The sequence below is a fragment of the Thunnus thynnus genome, chromosome 14, assembly GCF_963924715.1.
Source record: "Thunnus thynnus chromosome 14, fThuThy2.1, whole genome shotgun sequence".
NCBI lineage: Eukaryota > Metazoa > Chordata > Actinopteri > Scombriformes > Scombridae > Thunnus > Thunnus thynnus.
In genome coordinates this window covers 19,879,668-19,905,206 of record NC_089530.1, presented here as the reverse complement: position 1 = coordinate 19,905,206, position 25,539 = coordinate 19,879,668, and the positions used below count along the sequence as shown (strand labels likewise).

The 25,539-nt window shown below is 39.9% G+C and overlaps 1 protein-coding gene across 3 annotated transcripts in view; it reads right to left on the bottom strand.

Moving 5' to 3' along the window:
* Window positions 1-578: 578 nt before the first annotated feature.
* Window positions 579-25,539, bottom strand: part of ccser2a (coiled-coil serine-rich protein 2a) — a 58,903-nt gene continuing 33,942 nt past the window's right edge. For 2 of the 3 annotated variants that reach the window (XM_067610463.1, XM_067610465.1), the window contains exons 5-10: window positions 25,425-25,533; window positions 25,114-25,294; window positions 21,134-21,199; window positions 20,856-20,978; window positions 17,315-17,461; window positions 579-5,945 (exon numbers count right to left, since the gene is read on the bottom strand). In XM_067610463.1, the coding sequence (XP_067466564.1) occupies window positions 5,208-5,945; window positions 17,315-17,461; window positions 20,856-20,978; window positions 21,134-21,199; window positions 25,114-25,294; window positions 25,425-25,533 (1,364 nt within the window). In that variant the 3' untranslated portion in view covers window positions 579-5,207. Of the gene's footprint in view, window positions 5,946-10,927; window positions 11,013-17,314; window positions 17,462-20,855; window positions 20,979-21,133; window positions 21,200-25,113; window positions 25,295-25,424; window positions 25,534-25,539 lie in introns of all 3 variants that reach the window. The other variant, XM_067610466.1, reaches the window with a different exon arrangement.

Here is a 25,539-nt window from a genome sequence, read left to right as displayed (position 1 = left end):
GAGCAGCAACCTGCAGCACTCTTAAATTACAACAGTGAAAGTCTTCAACATATATATTTGACAGTTCGTGATGAAAGAGCCAGACTTCCTTTCAAGAGAAAACCTTTTGCACTCCATCTCCCATTTTTTCAAGTTAATGACAGTGTCATGCTATTCCTTGCGCTTGGCAGGCTGTTATCCACCCATCATCTCTGAAGCGCATAACCTCATTAGTAAGTGGACTATATGCAAGGTGTACAGAGACTGCATGGTTTGTAATGAATAGAGATGAGTAATGCCGCTTAGTTTAATTTATTTGACAAGAAGGGAAATACTTTGCTTCTTTGTCAGAAATATCACAATGAAGTCAGTCTGTCTCTCCTACCTTCACACTTCTTATTTAATCTTTTCTAAAAATAAAGGTGTCCACAATGAATGTGGACACCTTTATTTTTAGAAAGCCTCCCTGAAGTCTTCACAGAAGCCTCTGATGTGAATTTCCAAACTTCAGCTGTAACACTTGTGTCTTCCTTTTGAGATTTGGTGAAAATTGTAGAATTTGTATTCTAAAAAATAACAAAACATCTGACAAAACCACATATGTTTCACAATCATACTTTATTTCCACAGAAATACAACCAAATGAAAACGAGGGAAACAAACTCATGAGGTCTCTCTTATATCTTGAACTGAGATCAGCAGCTTTGTGTATACTGTATGTGTGTGTTAGCATTGGTGGTGAGGGTCTATGATCCAGATCATCAGCGTTGACTGTCAGGCAGTACCTCCCACCATAGGACCAAAGCAACTACCTATGGCCTCTAATTGATCATGTCAAACCTACAGATTTGCTGAAACACACTAGTCAAATTTTTGGTGCAACCTTTATCGCTGTCTCACATGACAAATATGATTACCTTTGCAAACAGAGACACACTGGGAAAGAAGAAAGAATAAAATAAATCAAAACTTATACTGTAAAAACCAAATGAATTCTAAGTCACCTCTAAATCAGGTTTAACATTCATTCAATATCAACAATTAAAGTCATTTAAAGTGCATCAGATTAGAATTTTTTTTAAAGTAGCTTTTTTCTGATTTGCATAAAAGGTCGCTAGAAGTATAGTGTAGCGTTCCCTCATCTTTTTGCTTCAAATATTGCACAGTTCACTGGAGACAATGCTTAACAGCTGAAAAAAAGTTGTAAATACAATGACCTTGCATATTGTGGGAGGTAAATATAGACAGCTACAGTACAGTATGTGCTTTATCCGCTAACACTTTCAACTTCTTGGTGAGTTTCAACCGAGGAGTTTAAAGTGTTAAAGCTATGATGAAAATGACAACTGTAACACGTATGTAGTGGATTCGAAACTGGTGGAAAAACCAATAGACTGTATGATACACCAAACCACAAGTCAATAAAGGAGTAGAGTTGCCCACCCTCCCCCCAAAAAAAGGCAGCCGCATATTTACAGTTTCAAGCTTTCAGTTTTACTTTAAAACCATCATCGGGTGCAGGTCGAGGTGGCTAAGAAACCTCCAGAGGATGGTTTTTATACTGTAATAATAGATTTTATGGCCACCCGGGGGCAACGAAAACAAGCTGTAAACACAACACTGACATATTATCACCCAATAAATTTGATATGGTGAAAGTGTTAGTAAACAGTTTCCTATGCACATCCAGCAGATACTGAGCAACTTTAGCATTCATTTGGAGTTGTGTTTGTGTCCACCTGACTAATAAGTCTGTTATTCTGTGCATACAAGCAGTCATGTGATCCATTGTTAATATAAAATATTGATTATAGCTGCTTTAACATAAAAAAAGCTTAAAACTGCAAATAGGAGTTACTCTTCCCCTACAGTATATGTTCTAAGTGTCAGTGGATTTCCCGGTTACTAGTCAAGTCTTGTGTGTCAGTCGATGTGCATCTTCTACTGCAGGACAACACCTTCATACAGTAGATACTGTATATAATGAGTACTGAATGCTAAAATGCATAATGTGCCATTCAGAGTAATAATATAGAACAAACTGGCCCCCTTTGGTAACTTTTACTGTTGTGCAATGCAGCTTAAAAAATGTAGGAACCCTCTTGCAAAATAAAGTGAATCAACATCATGCGTTAGAATCGATCCAACTTGCTGCAGCCTCGTTATGGTTTTGTTGTAGCATGGCTAGCGAGACTGATTGGCTTGACTGCTAAAATAAGCAAGGACATTGATTTGGAGATAGGGAATACAGCACAGGGAGAGAAGGATGGCACTGCCCTGCTTTCCCTGGCACAAGTTTGCCTTTGGCCTGTGGGCAGACACATCTCTCCCTCTCTCATACAAACACACACTCTTCCAAAAGAGAAACACTGGCAGCCAGAGGTGTCTGGAGACGCAAACACACACACACACACACACACACACACAAACACACACACACACACAGCAGACAACATTGATTTCCTGTTTGGCATTACTACGCGGTGAGTGACACAGCTGAGGGGATCGGGCTATTCTCTGGACCACAGTGCGTACAAACAAACATGCTATGTATTCTGTCTCCCACTCCTCTCTTATACACACCTTCCCGACATTTTATAGACCAACATTCACAAACCGAACAGCTCATCTTGATCATAGCGCGACATTTCATCACTACATCTCTTCTTTTTGCTCTTTCATTCCGCTCTGCCTTATTATCTCTCACTGTGCATCTTTCTCATCCACCGTATATATATCTTGCTTCCCCTGTTTCTGTTTTCATTAAAAGAAATGGATTTTTCTCGGCTTCACACAACCGTGCAGACTGCTTGGCTGGTTTGGCACAATGTTGAACCGTCCAACAGGTAAGCATGTTTTATCAGCCACATGGATCCACGCTCACAAACACACACATACACACACACACAAACCTCTACTCATTTCCAAGGTAATCTAGAGAAGGCCATCTCTTTTTTTTTTTTTTTTGGCTTAAGCAGACAGACGGATCAATGTGAACGTGGAGAGCATCTGTTGTGAGAGCTACCAAAAAACCGCAGTAGAGTCTGACAAAACAAAACAACACAAAACACATTTGTATGTACTTGCTTAAAGAATTCAAAGTGTGTATGTTGGTGCGACTGCTGGCGAGGGTGAACTGATGTGTGTGTTCCCTCTTGAGTTTCATGTCTCTTTGAGTTGTGTCAGAGCGCTCATATATGTGCGTCGATGTAACTTGTGTGTCCGGATGTGTACATGTGTGTGTGTCTCTTTCTCTCTCTCTCTCTGTCTCACTCTGTCTATGTAGGGTGCATTATTGGACGCAGTAGACCAGACAGAGCCAGAGGCGTACACCAAGTGGTCACGCGGCGTGACAGAGAAGAGAGCAGAGTTGCTGTCAGAAGGCCTTTTTAACACACTGCTGCTCTCCATTCGGGGACATTTCAGGAGTGTTTGACTGCAAAAGGGCTCCGTGAAGGAGAGATAAACACAATTCTCCAAAACTCCCAAAGAAACACCACTAAACCCCTGAAGGCTCCCTACCTGAAAATACTACGCTAATACCTTTGATGTTCCCAAAGAGATGTGCAAGAGAGCAAGAGGAAGAGAGAGACGGGGCGGGGGGAGGGAACAACAGCTTTGACAACAGCTTAGACACTCAAACACACACACACACACACACACACCAGGCAGCAGCTTCACACGTATAATGAATCCCTGTTAGCTGATGTTTTCATGTGTGGGTCACTGACGGAGATAGTTCAAGGAAGTCAGTGTGCAGTGTAAAAAAAATGTCCCTAACAAGTGATTTAATTGACTCGCAAATTCTTTGTTCTTAAATCAAGTGTCACTTCTCTCAACCTGAGTTTGACTTGTTATATTGTCTTACATCAAATAACGACATCTTCAAATGAATGGAGGTTAATTTAACTGACTTTCTGAAGATCACAATATTTTTGCAAGAAAGTTATTTGCACTTGAAATAAGTGTAATTTCCACACATTACCGGCAGATTTTTTGTCTCAGTATATTTTAAATTAGCTTTGTTGCATGCTGTGTCCTTTTTCTCGCCTATTTCCTGTTATTTTTCACTGTTTTCGATTTAGAAAATGCACAAAGTGACCCTGAACAGATATTTTTTACAATGTCAGAGTACTTCATGCTTTTGCGTGTGGCTATGAGTGAGCCTACATTGTACCTAAGCACACTTGAGTACGTGAGAGCTTTTTTACACAGCTCTTTTCCGCTACATTATGAAAGCTAATTCCTCACTTGCTAACTGTTTCTCCTAATTCCATCTCCACCACATGCAGAATGTTCTTTTTTAAAGGCCTTTATTTCCATTTGAGTTGCATTTACACCAAAGTCTGTGGCCTCTTTTGCTAATATGTGCAGGGTTCAAAGGTTCACTCAGGTTGTAGCATAATGAGCTGAACCAGAAACATGTAAGCACCTACAGTGTGAAGCTGCTTCTCTCTTTGTCTCTCACCTCTGTGTATTCTCATCTCTCACACACATTCACACAAGCACATACTGTATTTTCATTCATTCATTGGAAGTGACAGCTCCAGAGAGCTTTGACGAATTTGCTTTTAAGTCTCCAGCCTCCACTTCACTTCGTATATTATTTTAGTATTTCTCTGTTTCTTTCCCACGTCTTGTTTTCGCCTCTGCCTTTCCCTGGGCCGTCTATTACACAGCTGAGGTCACATCCATGTCACCTCTGTGTTTAAAACCGAATGCACCTGTATGTCAGAGGGCACAGCTGTGTGAAGACAAGTGAACTCAGACTTTGAAATGTGTTAATAACCAGTGGGCATCACAAGAGAAATAAAAAGCAGACTTCTCTGAATGGTAACACTCTTATTTTTGCATCAGCAGCATTCATGTGCATGTGCAAAGCTACTAAAACTGGATTCTTCTGTAGAGGCCATTTGGAGGGACTGTGGATTCATATACCACTGTGGATTGTTGTGAAGATAACATCCTGTGACATACTATATTTTGAATAATCAATCAGGCTGGAGTTGTGGAAGCTGATTTAAAAACAATACAGCAGCATAATATCAATTTCGAAGACACAGGCAGTCCCCAAATGGTCCATATGAGTTTCATGAGCTCAGAGTGTGTTCCTCTGACACTCAAAAGATAAAACAATCACACTATTATTATGGCTGGGGAGGGAAGAGGATGAATATCAAAGTCAGAGTGATTCCAGTTTTAAGTTTTGATGCGTAGGTTTAAGCTCCTCAGGGAATCTTTGGCTTGGGGAGGCATGAGCGACTCAAAGGGACCAGGATCTTAGCTGATCCAAGGTCTTTGGGCGTGCCCTGTTTGGGCTCCTCCAGGCTGGAGCTGGTGCACCGTGAATCCTTGAAAGGTTCTGATGCTCTGCGAGGCTGAAGCAGCGAAGTGCGACATAGACTTGGAACCTGCACCCGGGGTCCGGCGTTAAAGCAGGGAAGGCCTCTAGACGGAGGGGGCAGCTGCTTGGTCCGGTTAACCAGAGGCCCTGAGGAACATCCCGCTTTCAGAGGGGCAAAGCCACCCGTGCCCCCCGGCTTGAGTGCAGGAAGCGACACGCTCTTGTGAAAGCGAGGAGGCTGCAGCATGCGAGGGCAGGTCGATCCAGCAGATCTAGGAGTGACAGAGTTCTGCAGTATTACAGCGGGGGTTCTCCACTCCAGCTGTGTTGCAGGCTGAGGTGCTGCTGCTGCTGGACTGTCTCTGGCAGTTACCCCCTGTGGAGTCCCGAAGCTCGGGCGGCGCAGGTGGGTGCTGAGAAGATGACTCAGCTCGTTGGGGTCTGTTGGGCCAGACAGTTTTGCCATGCGGCCTTCAACAGGGCAGTCAGCATCTAGACGGGCTCCACCCTCTGTACTACTCCTTGTGAGGTCACTGCGGCCCTCGGTGGGGGGAGTTTTTACTAGTCTTCCCTGGTGGAGGTGCTCGTTGAGGCAGGGGTTGAAAGGCTGTAGTATTTGAGGCTGCAGAAAAGAGGAAAGATATATCAATAAGATTAAAAAATGGATATAAAATTGTCATGAAACAGTCAGTGCATAATGAGGCAGGACTTTGAGGTGTTTTTGTCATGTTCCAAAAATGCCAGGTTTTAATTTTTTCCCTCTTTTTGTGGTGTCTTTGATCCCTGTGGAATTCAGGCTTTTGAATATTTTTCAGAAGTGAAGGAATTTCAGAATCAAAAAGCGAACTGAAGAGTCTGCATTTCTTTGGTTTATTTACTCTTAATATCACAGCCTATTTCCACTGCCAGTCGCAGAACTATTCCTAGAATGGGAGAGGCAAAGTCACAGAGGAAGCCCTGATTCAGCACTTAAAACAAGCAGAGAATAACCTTGCCGTTTGAGTGCCTGGAATCTACTTTAGTCTTTGATTCATTTTGTGATCGCTGCCGCAGAGGGGCTTCAAAACATTCTCGAGAACTATGATACCGTCTGCTCGTCTAGGCACATGCTGAGCTGTTTACCACATGAAATTCAGACCCACCATGGTGTTGCCCTCCACAAGGGGACATACAGGGTACGAACACAAAAACACGAACACCTGTACAATCTTATAACAACCCTGCAACGATTACTGTGTTTGTGAGGCTTCAATGTTATGTTCAAAATGTGCTGTGTTAGATGCTAATTATCCAGAACATCAACACAACAAACTACGGCTTCAAACGAGTTTAATCAACAACTCCCTGACACAGACTTGACAGAAATTTGCCTTTTAGGCTAGCTCTGGCTCATTTAGTTTTTTTCTGTGTTTCTCTGTCAAGTAAACTGACAACATAAAACAATGTTTTGGATTGCTTTCAGTTGTGCAAGGACATTCTTTATTTGTTTAACAGTAAGTAAGTAAGAATTCACTGATTCTACATATTGTCTGCATCACAGCTCCAACTAACATATTATAGATAATTTTGCCTTTAGAAGAGGCACCACTATATTCCCAGAATGTGCAGTGCTGTAAGGTTACCATAACCTTTTCACAACAACCCTTCTGGACCACATTTCCAGATAAGCAGCAGAGTATGAGGCCAGAAGTGCTTATTAGTCCATCCAGTCAACCACTAGCAAAAGCACAGCTGCTCAGGTCAGAAAACAAGTCAAAATTGGACTATATATGAATATCTTTAAATGTATATAGTATGAGTATATTCTCTCAATGGCTTATGACCTCAACATCTATAAAATCCTTTATACTATTTCTAATGTTAGCCTACTTAGTTTGAGATGGATTCTGCAAGGCATTTGCACTTTATTGATGGAGTTATCGTCAGTTTTTGCCATCATAAATCAGAGGACTCGCCTTTTTGCATGGATGTCCTTTTGAGCAGAATCCAAAGAAATCTAAATCCACCTGGAACCATCTAAAGCTATGAACTGAAGTTTTAGCAAAAGAAGTAAGAAGATCTCAGAGGACGTGAATAGATATGAGCAGCTGTGTTGGTGAGGCTGCACTGCTTGTTTCTACCATCAGTCATTTGCATTGTGAGTGGAAGTAGATGTCCAAGGCCACAGCTCCATCTCCTGGTCCCCTGCCACAATGTGTCCGCTATACAAAACCCTTGTCTTTTAAAGTTTTTAATTTGAAAACTCCTACATAAAGGATATTTCTGTTGCTTCTTATGATAGATCTGATTAGTCTGCCACTCAAATCATGAGGACATTGTGAAGTCTTTTTTTTTTTTTTAGATTTAACATCTGATTCCTATCATGACTCAGTCTGTGAGTGAGCACTCCCTACTGACACCCACAGATCAAAACAAAATAAAGGACTTTGTTCCAATCCACCAATTACATGTGATGTCGCAGAGTTAAATTAACTAAATAAATCCGACAACATCCAAAGGCTGAGTGACATTATTAATATAAACTTATTCTCTGTTTTGTTCATTAACAATAGAGCAAAACACAATCAAACATTATAAATAAAGGGTTTGTTGTAGTGTGAACAGTGTAGTTCATGGTAAAAATAAAGATTAAAATGTCCATTGTCATAAGAATAATATATGACACCTTTAATTGTGAGGTCTGTGATGAGGTCATATATTTATAGCTGGTCCAGCTGGAATAAGCCTCCATCGGTGATAGCGTCATACAGTATCTATTGTATATGGTCACAGTCAATAATTATTTGCATCTACAGCTGTCTGCCGCAGATCCTAATAATCAGAAGCAATCATTTTGAGCTCTTCACCACATTACCAAAAAGTAAATATCTCAGCTCGCTAATGACACTTTAAGAGAAAATCACCAGTCTAACCAAGAAACGCACCAATTTGAGGCACCTGGCTGGAAGATTCAGATTCAGGAACCCACCATAACCAATCTCATCTGCAGTCTCTTTCACCATGAAAAATGGTGTGTGATTAGAAAAGCAGCACGCAAGAATTTGAATAAGGATGTAAATAATCCCCATTTTGTCTGTCGGAGGACAATGTAATTGCACATAAGGACAATGTGATTGCACATCTTTGCACATGAGCAGATGGGAGCAGCAATTTGGTGGCACTCCATTTCAAAGCTAGATTAAACTAGTGTCGTTTAATATACAGTGGGTGGTTGTGAAAATGGTGATTTGGATCGTGTTTGAATTTAAACTGTGGAAATGGTGTGAGAGCACAGGATGTGTGATTGCTCAAATTTTTCTGTTGCTTGCGGTGTTGAACTGCTTTTGATGGTGGAGTTAGAATGAAGGTGATTGCCCAGGACAGCTGTAATATTCATTCAAGTCCACTATCACAGTTATTCCTAAATGTAACTCTTTTAAATACAGTCCATCCAAATCCTTTCAAAGTTGAACATCTAAAATAATAAAGCACATATTCACTGAATTAGAGTATAAAAAAGCAAATCCACACAGAGGGATTCACCAATGCATGCATAATGATTCTTCTGTACTTAATTTGATGAGAAAGAATAAATTAAAAAAGACGAGAATGTGAAACTGAAATTAATTAAAGCACAAAAACAAGGCAAAACCAATTTTTAAATCCAACAAAGAGATGAAATGAAATACAACAACTACGACAGCATCGCTGTGACCTCCATTAAGAAGAGCAGACCAAAGGCCCAAATACAGATACACAAGGTCAACACTCCAATACAACTAAAAACCAAATGCAAAGCATGCACACGCAGATGTAGAAGGACATGCTTCTGTCATGCCACATCAAACAAAACCACAGCCCAGCGTGCAGTGGAGGTCAGAGAGGGCTGCATGTTGACTGCATGTTAAAGAAAGGTTTACTGTACCACGCTCTGTCAGTGAAGTACTGCACTAGGTGCTCCACGCCTTGCCATAGGCATTATGTGTGGGGACGCAAAGGTAGAGAGACAGACAGAGAGAGAGAGGTAGCAGAGTGAGACGAAGGAGAAAGAGAGAAAAGGAGGGGGTACAGACATTTAAGACAGACACTTATTGGAGTTAAGAAATGTTAAATCCAGAATTAAAACCCAGCTCACGTTTGCAAGAAAAGGTCACACATTAGCTCAATAAACAAACCAATTTAATGCAAAATATAATCACTGCATCCTCTATTCACCAAGACCTGTGCAAAGAGTCTTCTCTAATTCCAGATCCGACTATATCTATTTTCTATTCTACAGACCTTTATTACTGGCAAGAACTCTTAGCTGGTTTGTTTACAGCCACAGCTCTCAGTGGGGGGTCAGAGCATTAGTGGTTTATCCAGTGAAACAAAAATAAACTTGTTTTCCTCCTATCCGCTGTTCCTCATTTTATATCCAAGTATGACTACATACCAACTCTATTCTAGTATGTTTCAATGTCATTATCTCCCTCCTCCTACTCTTTTTCTCCCATGGTACAGACATTCTTTTGATACTCTGTGTTTTGCTTAATTAGGCTATGTATGCAATCTACTGATGGGAGAAAATGCACTTTTGACTGAACGCTGGATTGTACTCACATATTTGTCAAAAAAGTCGATAAACACAAGTGCACCTGATGTTGAAATAACCTGAGACGTTGTAAAAAAAACCCACCAGTGCCACATTTATTTCACCTTCCCTCTTGATTCAAAGCTGAGCCCCAACGGAGTAGATCAAAAGAACACAGCATGGGTTCTTCTCTTTGTTAGTTTCTTTGCTTTTCACTCGCTCACATATGTGCATTTTCTGAAGTCTATTTACTGATTGTCACTCTCTTTACCTGCCTCCCCCACTAGCTACCTCATCAGCGCAGCATAATACTGATGCTTTGTTGTGGGATTCACTGAAATGGGTGAGGCTGTTATGACTACGTTGACACTGTTTCTGTAGTCCTGCCTTTCTCAGAATTCTCAGATTGTTTTAGTCAACAGAAAAATGTTACTGTGAAAATTCCATTTTCACATCCAAAGCAAAGATTGAACAGGTCATGTTATGATCATGCATACTATTTGTTCAACAAAAGGATATATACCCTCTGATAACGGGACCACGATATCATTCTTTACCATTACATGTTGACACCATCATCAGCATCATCATTTTACAGCAAATTGTGGTATATATCTTATTTTTTTAATCAATGTCTATGCACAGTAGAAGGGAGTAAAAATGAGGGTTAGAAATACAGGTTTCTGCAGGTGTAAGAAAACCAGCAGTTAGTTACTTTCTGACTGAACATAGCTTATAAAGCATAATTGGAAAGGACATCAAGGAATTAATTGTTAGGAGACAAAACACTGCACTGTGTTTAGTAAAACAAACAGGAAAAACTACCGTGTATTACTAATCTTATTCTAAATGAATCTAACGGGATAAATAAAGTACAAATAGTACTGAAATTGCAGAGTGCAAAAATACTGCTATGAACTGAAACAAAGATGTTAGAGTTAGGTTTTAATTGGAGACAAAGTTAAACTTTTTTAGGCTATTTACAGACCCTTGGACGTGTTGTTTTATAAAGAGATGGAGAAAAAAGGCTGGAAACGATGTTAGTGACTCACTCTGTCTGCGTTGGGGCATGCTGGTACGGGTCAAGCCCTGGTGCTGTGCCTGCCACGGGGACAGCAAGGGGGTGGGCAGCACACCCTACGCAGAGAAAAACACAAAGGACAAAAGGCATGACGAACCAGAACACACGCATACACACACACACAGAAGCATGCTCCCACATAAAACACAAACTCACTTACATGAAAACATTGTTAATGAGTACGGATAGCCCAATTATCACAGCACACATAAACACACACAAGCAGACATGCACGCACATACTGTCTATCAGAGACACCATGTCAGTGTGAAATCCAACATCCAAAGTCCGTCTGTCCGACCAAAGTCCATCAAAGGTTTGTTGCAAAGTTATTTGACTATGATTTAAGTTTTAGTGTTAATGAGATGGATACAGTTAAAATTACACTGAATAATGTGAACACACTTGAGTCTACATAAAAATACACATACGCACAAACGCTCACTGTATACGCCTTAAAGTTCTCCACCAAATACCTATATAAAGCTCCTGTGAGTTGGGTGTCCTGCTGGCCATATTGTCACAGTCACAGATCGTCATTTGTCATTTTTGATTGCTTGTTGTCGAGCTTCATGGAGGCAGACACCAGGAGACAATGTTAGTCGTAGATTCCAGCCAGGGACCTTTGTTGCATCCCTTTTTCTCTCCCTATGTTTCCTGTATATCTCTACTATCACTATCCAATAAAGGACATATATTTTTCTATTGTGCTACATCTAAAATTACTATATACGGTCCAATTTTCAGTTCCTAAAACCTAGGAGATTATTTTCATGTATCGTTTGAGACCCTTATTATCCTATAACATCGGCTATCTGAAGATTTCAAATGGTAACATCATGTAATGTAATTATGTTTCTCCCTAGGCCCCTGGAAGCCCCTTTCCCCGTTCCCTACAGTCATATCACTTATCACCCATCTTTAGTGCCTTCAATCCACTGTATAACAGTACTCCAACAAGCACAAAAATAAGGTGTCACTGGAAAGGTAAACAGTTTTCACAAGTGAACAAACAAAACGAAAAGGAGCGACAAACAACTTTTCCACGTGTTACTGACAGCTGACATGACAGGTAATATAAGCTTAGAGCTTTTTCATAAAGCTGTGATGCCATCACTTTGTGTGTTGTGAATTTGATGTCTCTACTGAATATACTGTAGATATTTTTTTGAGTTTCTTTAGTACATCAGTCTTAGGTTACACAGTAAGATAAAATTCGCTACAATGATAAATTTGCAGTTTACAAAAAGTGGAAAATCCATAGCTGTTTATCCACTCTTTAGGACAAATATAGTATCTGACTGAAGCACAATGTGACAGCTGGGATCATTGTTAGTGTGGCTCATTGTGACTGTTTTACACAAACAGTATATTTTCAGCTCACTTTCTTACCACATCTGCTATCCATATGCTCTACTTTCTCTCTTTCATTCCCTCTCTCCTCTGAACATTTTAGTTGGCCAGCATCTGTAACTGCGCACAAACATGTAACTGACAGAGTACAAACCGCTTTCTTTATACCACACCTATCTTCAGGTTAAGCAATTCAAAGATCCTTGGCCCCCATTGCGAGAGGCAAAGTGAAGGAGCAGTAGGGCCATCACGTTAAGCAGACAGACAGACTAAAACCTTATCAAATGTTACTCCTTTCCTCAGCTGTGGAGGGAGCCGCCTCTCAAATAAGACTTTAATATAGAAGAGAAGCACAGAATGTGTCAAAGGGGGGAACAAACACACAGAGAGAGAAAAAGAGAGGGATAGAAGACGAGAAGGGGAAGGTAGCAACTTCCCAGCAGGTCCAGCCCAGGCTATTTCAGAGCCCTCCTAGTGCGACTGCTGGAGGGGGGAGGAATGAGTTTCCCTGATCTGCTGTCATCCATGTCCTTCCTTGTACACCAACAACTGTTTCAGCAGGATGTCTGGGCAGTAGCCTCCTGTTGAGGCTTCATTTGCAGCGAGGAACACCTTAGGCTATGAGAACAAGACGGTATGTTGAAGGGCTCCTGAATGATTCTGACAGTGTCTGGCAGCTTTATTAGACCTCTGCAGCATCTTAGCCTGTCAATTTTTTACTATTTTCCATTCCTGTAAAGGCTCTTCAATGAAGGGCTGACAGAGCTTCACAAGGGCAGGGAGACAGAAATTGGTAATATATAAAAAGTTTTTCATATTCCATCAATTTCATCAAAATTTCTTGCCCACTAGCAGAGACCTTGGGTTCAATGCCTGGCAGCGGTATGTCTGGTTTGGTCGGGATTTCCAACTAACACAACTACTCAAAATTTAAAAGCCAATGAGAATTCTCCTCTTGGGTGGTCAGGGAGTCTGCACAGTGGCAGGCAGGACTGTGGCATTGGCACTGGGGTGATAGTGTAAACCTCCCACATGTTACACCTTCCTACGAAAGCTCATAAGTAGCACATTTGTCTGTAGCACTCTTGGGGACGACAGTAGAGTTAGCAGTGACAAACACTGCAGTTCACGTGGAATCGTGGCAGTCCAAATTAGAGGGCAAAAATCTGGGAGAATAAATGATATATATACTTTTTTTAAATGTATGACATTTAGATGAGAACAGATAACAAGAAAAAAAAAAAGATGAAAAACTCTCATCATGTAATGCACTCTCAGGATTTAGTAATCTACCTCCCCTGTGCAGAGTCCCAAAAACAGATGGTGAAACTTGGGGAAGTAGGACGAGACTTTAAAAGTAAAGCAAACGTTGTCTTTTGTGATCCTACAACCTTTTCATCAAGTAACAACAGTATTTAGAAGAAACCATGATGCTATGTCCCTAACACGGCCTCTGTCTGCTCGAATCCCCTAATCCACTACACAGAGCTTCTTGTGGTTGGTTACAGCTAATACCTTAGGTTTGGCCACAATGTCTCACTTCACTAACTTTGGCAATTAAATCCTCACCTGTCCAAGATGACTCTGCTGCGTGTGTGTGTGTGTATTAATGAGTGTGCATGTGTGAGTGAGTGTGTGTGTGTATTTGTGATGGTATGTCTTGTGATGTAAGGGGGCAGACAAGAGGGGATGTGGGCGGAGAAGTCACGTCGGGATCTGAGAGGGAAAAAACTTGCTCTTTCAACCCACAGCTTAACACTGATCACTAACCCTATTCAATCCTCCTGTCTCTTCATTCCCTCTCTCTCTCTGTCTCCTTGACAGCAAATTGATCTAATTACAACTGAAGTAAGAAGTAGAGAGGTAATGTCAAAGAAAGAATGACAGTGACAAAAATACAGACAAAGAAAGAAATCACTGAAGCATGCAAGAAAGAAAGAAAATATGAGCAGCGGCGATAAAAAAGACATGAAGGGAGGTGTGAGCAAAGAAGAGTTGAAGAAGAGGATGTTTAAAAGGCAGAGAGGGAGTAGGAGGGTAGCCGTAATTATCCTGTCTGTCTGCCGCTGATGAAACACTGCCTATTGTGTTGCCATTGTTTCACTTCTGCTGCTCATCTGCGTGTTTGTTTATCTGGGTTATTAACAAGGTCTGCTCCCCAGTTCTCAGTCTCACTCATTGTTCAGTCACTATGAGTGTACCCCGCACTTGAGTACAAGAGATACATTTGGCTCATCCCACTCACATACATAAATACACACACACACACACACACACACACACACACATGCAGACAATCAAGGTCGCTCACACACACACACACACACAAAAGATATAAACGCAAACACATGGCTGCGTATTTTTCTATTGTGCTACATCTGAAATTACTAAAATCATACAGCTTATATCTTATTTTTTGTGAATGGCAGAGTAGGCAGAGAAAACATTTCTGCTGCAGAGATTGCTCTGGGGAGCAATTCAAGAAGATTATTTTTCCACAAGTGACATTTAAGTAGTTGCTAATGTCACACTACATGCGCGTCGTGCTGCGACAAATGTGTCCAATATTTGTCTGCATCTTGTACATTGACAGAGACATACACTTACATAGCTTATGATGAGCCTTTTTTTCCCCCTGAGCATGCTTTTGGACTCAAAATTGGATTGTGAGCAGATTAAAATGGGAAGCTGGAGGAGCTGGTGCCCAAACCAGTTGGTGATGATAAGTTGCCAAAACCCTTCCTACAGACTGTGAAAAAGTAAGGAGATGAGTACAACCCTGGTCTGCACAAACAGTTGAAATAGTTTGGGCAGCCTACAGAGCAATAGCCCACAATGTGTCAGTTCCTGAGAAAAAATAATTGGAATAAATGGATCCCCTGAGGAGACAATACCAAATGCTTAAAAATGCTGCATCACTGATGAACTGTGCACCGAAAAGTAAATGTCCTTAAAAGCCATGTCCAAGTGTCATAGGCCATGAGCTTATTCTTTTGTTATACTCTTAATCTGAGTTCAAAGCACAGTGAGACTTCTCTGTAGGAAGTTGTTGGCAAGACTCAACTTAAGACCTCTCAGAACCGGGGTGTACAATTTACCCACTGGGCTACTGATAGGGCAACTAGATATCGGCATTAAAGCTATAAAAAGATTACAGCTAGTGGCCTTTGGCATCAAAATTATTCTTGGCTGATCCTTTCAGCTTACCGCTAAAAAATATCATCAGAGCGCAAGGGCTACTCCAGTGCTCTGAGAGCGGCACTTTAAATGTCAGAGGAGAGGAATATCAACAGAAAAGGGCATTTCAGAGAGCAGGAGGAAGAGATGACACATATTATGGATTTGTATGTGTGTCTCTGTGTATATGTGTGTTGGAGGAGTAATGAAAAGTTTAAACTCAATGAATGTGTGCGTGAAGAAAAAGAAAATAATATTTGTGCCAAGAGTTAAAAAGAAAACAGCTAGAGAGAGGCAGAATAAAAGAACCCACACACATTAAAACCACATTAAAGACTCTGTGAAAAACACAAGTGGTAAAAGTGAAGCATTGTATGAGGAACATTGTGAACCCAAGTTTGCTAAAGGTGCTAAACCTGTCAGAGTGACACCAAAGGCTTTCAAACCATCAAAGACTAAGAAAGACAGAGAAAGAAACATCCCTCTCTCTCTCCAGTATGTGTTTATTCTGTGCTCTCTCTTCTAATTACTGTGTCAAAAAACTCAACAAAAAACTCACAGCTAACCTTTTATAGCAACTCTGAAAAGTAAAATGCAGAAAATAGTCTCCACTCTGGTGATGACACAGTAATGTAGATTAATGTGGATTAAAAGGTGAGCAAATAAATATCTAAAAACAGGAAGTGAGAAAAGCACAAACTCCATTTTACTGTGTTTTGTATTTTGGTGTGAATTATACACCAGGTACTACAGGTCACAGATACCACGACAATGCCTCCCATAGAGAAACAGCTAGCCTTGCTTTGATGGTTGCCATGGCAACTGTTAAACCATACGCTCTTGTGGTAAGCAGGGACCTACTGTAGTTAGTGAGCTTGCTTGTTTTGTCCTTTATGTTTTCCTCTGTTGCTTATGTGTGCTACATTAAAATCGAAATATACCGAGAGATGTGTGTGTTGATAAATGGCTGTGAATGATTCCAAGTGTTAAATATCGATAACATTAGACATCTCTTTGGTATAATATTTAAATTCATTCATATTTAAAGTCATTCTTTTCTCTTTGTAATCTCCTTAAACTCATTGTTTGTGCCTCCTCATATATTTGTGGGTTTGTTGCATGTGCGTGTGCATGTGTGTGTGTATGTTTGTCACCCTTTCAGCTGAGTGCAGGTCAATTAGGGGAGTGTTTACTAGGCACCCTGCCTGTGGCACTCCTGCTATTGAATCAATACTTGGCTGCCACACAGCATACTATTGTGGCATGATACTGAACACACTGAACACGTATCTCTCCATCTTCCACCTTTCTCTTCTCTCTCTCTATCTACCTCCCTATCTATCTCTCTGTCTCTCTCTTTACTCACATAGATCTGTATTCTATATTCTCCCCATTTAATGTGAGATCTGGGTATGAATAGTGTGAAACAGAGTGACAAGCCCACTGACAACCTAATAAACTGTATTCCATAGAGAGGACATGCTGTAGCCACCAAATAATTCAGACATGGCTGGCCTGAGAGAGGCAGCAGATAAATAGGAAGCTGGCGGACTGAATTAAGTGGAGTGACTCAGCAACATACAGTACACATGCGCTAGGTCACCAGTTTATTATAATGTAAATTTTAAGCCGTGTTGGGCACTATCCAACTGTATTAAAACCACCAGTATTGCTATATGGAACGAGAACCATTTATCATTTAACTTGCCCAATCCTGTGGTGCACATTTAATGCTGGAGGTGTTTCAGGTATTCAGAGATGTTTCTGTACAAAATAAAGGCTGAAAATGTGCACTTGTCAGGTATGTGTGTGAATATTTTGGACTCACAGGATGGCTGAGTGGTCTCCAGTACGTCTGGGTGGCCTTGTCATAGTGCTGCTGCATCCGTTTGTCCTGCTGTCTGTCAGTCTGTCGTAGTGAGGAGGGAGCCCTCTGGTGGTGGCACTGACACCTGACCTGCCGTCCATGAGCAGGCTGAGGGGGCAAGAATGTATAGATGAATAAATGAAAGAAATAAGAAAGAAAGCTTACTGTAAAATAAACATAATAGGCCATATTAGACTACATCTGCTATCATGCTGGTTAAAAGCTTGTCACTTAAATAAAAAAAGGGCAGAACCCAAATGTACTGAAAGCATGCCCCTTTTAATACAACAACACCCACAGTGCAATGAGACCCACCTCAACTCAATTTTTAAATAATGCATGGCCTAAAAAAACGTCTTTATCAAATATATATTTTTAGTGCATGCTAGATACATTTAACAAAAGATGCCAGGCTCAGGTCATGACTGGGGAAAAAAAACCTCACATTGGTTATTTCAAAGAGGATATGTGAGAAATAGTGTTGGATTTAATATCTTCCTTTTGGCATCCTAAGCAGTGAACATACCAGGGAAACCACCCACATGGCTGTCACTGATAAGTGTAGTAAAAATTAAAAATAATTAAAAATATCACTTACACTAATAAACAGACAAAAAATGTTATTGAGAAAAAATGAGCAATATCTTTTGCATGTGGCTGGTTTTAAACTCATAAATAAAACAGATGGAGTTTCAAAAATTAATTAAGGATATTTCCAAGCAGACGCAAAAAAATTCAGATATGACTCTAATGTGGAAGAATCATGAGATTACTTTGCTGTTTTGATTAGAACTGACGAGCCTGTTGGCCAAATTAGGGAAAATCAAGCATAGGTTGTAAATGGCTGTAAATACCTTTACATGGTTCATTTAAAATTTCTGCAGCTGATCAAACACATGGACATTTACTTTAAGCAAATGTTAACCCGGTATTACCGTCTTTCTCATCTGTTAACACCACAAACTGACAGACCACTTTAACTGTGACTTATTATCCTTTTAAATTCAAACTATTGACTCAATCCAGTATTGAAATGGAGCATTAGAGCAACTAATGATGTGCATGAAATCATTTTGTAAGTATTTTTGTAAGAATTTAGCACCAAATCTCACAGTTTCCCTCATAGGTGAATAAAGAGCAGAGCAACTTTTACTTGGCTGAAAAAAAGACTATGCCAGACTCAGACAGAAATTGCTAGTTTTTGCCAGCCTTGAGGAAAACTTCAATGCAACTCAAACAACAAGAGCGCATAATCATGAGCAGTCTGCCTCAACAGCAGTAGAAGCTGTATCCAAAACTACATTCTGTCAAGTAGGACTGAGAAATCAGTTTTCTATCTTTGATAGCTCTACTTTTCTCTTTCCAATTATTTTATTTTCTCTCCCGTTCTCTCCTCTCAGCCCTCCATACACACACACACATACTGCAATAGACTTTCTCCCTGAAACACACATAGCTTCTCCATTGTTTTCTCATTACTCTATTATGTTCAGTTCAGTCAACTGTTCCCCCCTTCTGTCTCTCAGCAGTTTACACTTCACCTTACTGTTTACTCTTTACCGTCTGTAATATTAAACCTTAACCAATTTCGAGGCCAAACAGCAGGTCCAGTAGCCTTTGGCTTTCTACTTCAGACATCATATGAACCAGATGACTGGCAATCTTCACAGTGTTGTTCTCATTGTTTATTTTCCCATGACCAAAAATTCAGATTTTTTCAGGAGAATAAACTCATCTGAGGCCTCAATGTTGCACTGCAGGGATATCAGAGGCCAAGAGAATAAGCCTTCATCTAACGTAGTGCTTCAACACAGTCAGCAGAGCAAATACACTATGTCTCATGTCCCTTTTATCTCCTCATCTACTTCCCCCAATATACTCACTCCTTCAGTCTCTACACTCATTACTGTCAGGCACAGATCTGGAAATATATCCCTAGCTTTTTCATTCTCTCCGCTTGTTGAGAGTGAGGGTGCAACGATATGCTGGACTAAAGAACCTGTTGTGGGTGGGTGCTAATTCTAATTGGAAGGAGAGTATATGGCAGGGAGGCAGGCGGACAGACTGCGCTTTGACATTTTGGTATTTCTAGATACGGCAGGGATTTGAATAATGTCAGCCGAGCATACAGTTGTTTGGCTAACAAGGGAGCCCGTTCAAGACGCTAATGAATGTTAGAGTGGAGATGGAGCCAGCTAAAAGCAAACAGAACGGAGGTTATTGGTAGGCAGTCATAACCATGAGAGAACACACACTAGAGTGCATGTGGGAGTCCAGCAACATACCGAGCAGAAACTGAACTCCCACTTATGATGAGGAGTATGTCTTCAGTGACCAAGAGAAATCTGAAAGGTGGATCTGTTCATGTATCACTAGGCTGCCACACTGTGTGCTTTTATTAATCCCTCTTTGTCTTCAACATCCTTCAAAGAACAAAGTGATTACATTCATAGAGGATCATTTCTCCTGTGCTTGTTCACTGTATCATTTATTTTCACGCTCTCCCTTTATAAGATCTGATAAACCTGGAATTGGTGTAAACAACAAATAATGGAAAGCGGTAGTGGTGTCCAGACATAACTATCTCAGATCTGTGAAGAGAATTGGTGTCAAGGAGGGGACCAACTAGAAGAGAAGCTTCATGCTTGTAGGACATGAAAGCTACATGAAAGAAATGAGCAAACATGAATGCTGGAGCGATCATAGTCCTGTGTGTGCATGCTCGAGTAATACATTCAACTGAAGATGAGCCCGAATTGATATTCTACATGTTGCAATAACATTCAGTGTATGAGCCTTAATGATTCATTTTCTGTCAGTCACCATAGTTATGACTATTTGCACTCATTCATACATATTTCATGTATGAATGAAATGAATGTTTTCTCAAAAAAACCCTGTATTTCCATGACATTATAAAAAGGATGCTGCCATTTGCCCCACACTTAAGCTCCTTGATAACAGCCGTTCATAACAGCGAATATGCCTTCTTTTGAGGTAAAATGAAGCCCAAACTATGCTGTTAGAATAGTAAAACTGTTAGCTAAAATGTTGTGTATTGGCACCTCATTTTGGGCTACTTTTACTTCTTTTTGTGTCTTCATCCCAGGTCTGATCCATATTCTTCATATGTGTGTGCACTTAACTTATCTAATATTGTCCTTCTGTTTCTAACTCTACTTTTTGGCTCTTCCTAAAGTTTTTCCCTTTTTTTCTATGCATAGCGAGTGTTGTTTGTTGTACAGATTGTAAAGTCCTTTGAGGCCAATTTATGGGTTGTATCCTCTCAACGATGTCTGTTACTGATTACACTAATATGTCATTATTAAAATTCTAGCAGCAAACATCAACAGCAGAAATAACTCGAATACAAATATCTAGTGAAATTACTGTCAGAGTTAAAAAAAATAAGGCAGGGGGAAAATGTATTCCCAGAATTGAAACTGAAAGGTCCCCCTTTTCAGACTTTTCACTTGTATCAGTGCTGTTCATGCCAGCTCACCATTTGTTCCCGCTGATGTTGTTGCTGTAGCTGTTGGCACTGCAATGTGAGCTTAGCAATGGTCTTGTCTCGACTCCTCAGCTCTACTCTGAGCACCTGCACTTCCTTAATCAGCTCCTCCAACTGAAAACACACACACATACAGTATAATGTAGGGGTAGCAGATTACCTCAGTCGAAAATTGCAGAAAAGTAAAAATTATATATATATATATATATATATATATATATATATATGTACAGCATATCCAGTCAATCACTGTTCTAAATCTAAGGTACCTGTGATGCAGTGGTGTTGTCTTCGATCTCCTCAGCAACATCTGCTGGAGAGTCTGTATCCTCAAGCTGGGAACAAACAAACACACACACACACACACACACAGGAGCAGGCACACACACAAACACAGAGTACACAGTGAGCTGGATCAATGACAATTGCCTTAGGCATGCCTCAAGAACTGTATTTCACTGCAGTGGAATTATTTTACTCTTTAGCACATAGCTGTATACTCTGCTGACCCTGAACTGTCAGCCACCAACAGTAGATATCTGATGCAGAGTTGCTGGGTATGTTTTTGAACATTCACTACATTTATTTCTTTGAGCAGAGGAAATGCCTTCTCTTTGGAAACTGCTTAAATGAGCCCAACATTTTCCTCCTATTCATCTTGTGTATGCAAAGTATTCAGTGCAACATTCCACTAGAGTTGAAACTAACAATAATTTTCTTTGATTATTTTTCGCAATTACTGCTCGATTGATTGAAGTATTTAGTTAAAAAATTAAAAATAATAATAATAATAATGACAAATGAATCAGCATATTTTATCTGACCAAGACTCAAAAAAGACATGAAATGGAAAAAGGGATTTTTATTCATTATAAAATGACTTACATTGTCATTTTGTAATTGTAATAATGTGGGGAATTACCTAATTGTTGTTGATTAATATTCTGTCAGTAAACTAATATAGAAATAAATCATAATTTCAGCATGGTATTCCACTTGTTCCTTAATCATGTCAGGTAGATAATCCAGTTGGAGCAAGCATGCATAAATAGTGTTGAGCTGGATGTTTCACTGTTAGCACAGTAAAGCAAAGATCAATTAGGATTCTGCAAGGCTGGAAGCTCATTTTACAGTCGCTGCCTTGAGCTCAACATCATACTAAAAAAAAACAATTAAGAACAGAGTTACTAATGGGCCAAAAGAAATATTTTCCCTCTTGAGGCTACACAGCCAAAGCATTTGACTAGTTGCAGTGATCACATTGAACACATCTGAAGGAGACATTTGATTAAAATGCAAACACAAATATCACTTTTTATGCTGTAGAGGGTAAATTGCGTCAAAGCATTCAAGATAATTTAGTTTTCTGTAGCGCTGCTGTCTCCGTGTCTTTCTGTGATTGCCTTGATGGAGTTGTGTGTTTTGTAGAAGTGTGGGTTTTATGTGTTCATCTTATATGTAAGTGTACATTTTTACAGCCGACATCTTTTATTTCGCTCTTCTCCTTCCCTGTCATTCTCTCTTCTTCCCTCTAAATGGATTTCTCCAACTGACAGGGATGGATCTATTAAATAACCAGTTTCTCACAAGCGCAGACAAATGTATGTAAGCACAAATGCAGGCATGCACACGAACGACATACAAAGAGAAGAAGACCTTGGGCATCTAAAAACTGCTGTGAGACTAATGCAGCACATCATCACCCATTTAAACCACAAGACTTTGCTGTCTCTTTACCAATAAACATCTGTCTTAACATCTTTCTTTTGTTTACATACGATATCTATTTATTGTACAGCAGCTTTGTGTGATGAAAGGATTTGTATGCAATAAAACATTTTATTGCTTTTTATGCAAAACATAGAAGCAAATTAACAACTAAAACTAGATCAGTTCAGTTTTGTCATAAGATACTTTGATGTAAGAACATGCTATTTTCTGAACTTATTTCTGCCCATCAGCACAACATCAGATTTCTATTTAAGACTGTCAAACAGTTAGTAAACACAGCCTCTCCTTGTGCCTCTGCTGATTATGATGCTGACTGTGAAAAGTCTTTATCGCACTTTGCCAGAAAGGTGGATAAGACTTAGTATTGCGCCCAATCCTACCTTTTTAGATGTTGACCACCTGCACCGGGATACTTTGAGCTATTTTTCCCCTATTACTCTTCCTGAACTTGTAGAAATCATATCTTATGTGAGATTATCCTCCAGTCCTCTTGACATAATTCCAACTAAGATTTTATTTGAAGTAATGGAATGTATTGGGCCGCATTTGCTTTCTATTTTGAACAGCTTGCTGTCTACTGGTTGTATCCCAGATTACTTTAAAACTGCTTGTGTCCAACTAGTCAAAAACACCTGGGCTTGATCCTACCCTCTTAGAAAATCGTCCATTTTCTAAACTGCCTTTTATTTCTAAGATTCTTGAAAAAAAATGTTTAAAAGCAGCTTCTTGCTGCTGTGGAAACCAATAGTATCTTTAGTTTCAATCAGGTTTCCATCAGTATAACAGCACTGAGACAGATTTTTAAAGTCACTCACAACCTTTTAATGAACGCTGACACAGGCATGTGTTCAGTTCTTGTGCTGCTTGGCTTACATGCAGCCTTCGACACAATTGATCATTGCATTCTTTTAGATAGACTGAGGCGCTGGGTGAGCATATCTGGTACTGAATTAAACTAGTTCTCATCATATTTGTCAAATAGGAAGTTTTTGTGTCTTCTTGTCATTTTCCCATATCAAGTATGGTGTGCCTCAAGGGTAAATTCTAGAATCAATTTTGTTGTCCCTATATATGCTTGAGTGATGTCATCTGTAGTCATGGTATTTCTTTTCATTGTTACGTGGATGAAACACAGTTGTACCTCCCTGTTAAACCCACTGACCTCGGTATACTGAGTTCTCTAAAGGATTGCCTGATGGATATAAAAAACTGGACACTGATAAATTTTCTTTAGCTCAATTCTAATAAAATAGAAGTCCTTGTTATTAGGTCACAGCATATCACAAAACAAATACTGTCATCTACTGTTACCTGTCACTCCACATCAAGCCTGCTGCAAGAAATCATGGTTTCTTGGTCCTGTTTGATGGCAATTTATGTTTTGAACAACATATCACAAATCATGTTGTTATCATCTCAGAAGTATTGAAAAAATGAGATCTATTTTAAATTTCAGAGATGCAGAAACTGTTGTGCGTGCTTTTATCTCCTTGCACCTCGATTATTGCAACAGCTTTTTCTCTTGTCTTAATCAAAAAACAACTACAGACTGTACAGAACTCAGCTGCCAGGCTTTTAAGAGGCAATTATCACATCACACCTGTTTCAGCCTTTTTACATTGGGATCCCTCTTTGTTTTAGGATTGATTTTAAGATCTTACTGATTATCTTTAAGGCTCTTCATGACCTGGCTCCAGATTATATTTTAGACCTTTTAATCCCTTATGAACCTTTGTGTAGTTTCAGATCCTCAGGCAGAGGTCTTCTGTCTCTACCAGAGTCAAGGCTGAAAACTAAAGGGGACAGAGCCTTTGCTATCAGGACCCCGAGGCTGTGGAACAACTTGCCCGAGGAAATAAGGCTATCTGAGTCTGTGTCTTCTTTCAAGTCTCTTCTTAAAACATACTTTTATCAGAAAGCATTTCCTGATTTTACCTGAGCTACCTGCTTATTTTCCTTGATTTTATATTTATTATATTTAATTTTGCATTTTTATTCCCTTTGTGTTTTATAATGTGTTTATTTTTTATGGCTTTTAGTTCGTTTTAATCTCTCTGTGTTTTAAATGTGTTTTGTTTTTATTGTAAAGCACTTTATAACTGTGTTTCGAAGGTACTATATAAATAAAGTCTATTATTATTATCATTATAATGTCGGTCATGCTGAACACCTAAGCACAGTGATGCAGTGTTCTCTTGGCAAACTTTAGATTATTTAAACTAAACCTTTAGCAAACTAATATAAAGCTGTATCAAATAAACAAAATAGCAGTTAAAATCAATCCCAATATCCAAAAAACAGTTTTTGGGGCTTAAATACAGAATAAGAGCAAAATAAAGGCCTGAGTGAGATGATGTGATCTGCACATGATTGTGTGGGACACAGATTCAAAGCGTGACGCAATTCAAGAATTAGAGGTAATGTGCCAATCTGTCCTACAGTACTGTATGTGCATGCATATGAGTAAATGTGTGCATGTTTGTGTTCATTCATATCTCTCTGCAAATATGGGTCGAACCTGTAGTAAAGTTTTGAGCCTGAGAAGCTGGTTCTTGAGCGAGCTGCAGTCCTGGGTCATATGCTCGAATGTGAGTTCATCCAGCATGGCTGTGTAGCCATGCTGCCTGCCTTCAGAAGGGACTGGCCGTGAAGACATCCTTGAGGCCTTAAGACCATCATAGTGCTGGAAGAAAGGGCCCCTGAGAGAGAGACAGACAAAAGCCAGAAAGAAAGGCAGTCAGGCAGGCAGGCATTGTGTGCTTTCACTTTTTTCATTTCTTTCTTACTCCCTTTTTGGCAACATTTTGAAATATTTTGAGCATAACCGACCTGCTATCATTGTGGAAATGGTCTGGTCCAACCCAGCGATGGTGCTTACGCCGCTGTCCCTGCCGACCGGCCCTCTCCGAGCGCTCAATGTGGGACATCCTGTCAATGTCTACAA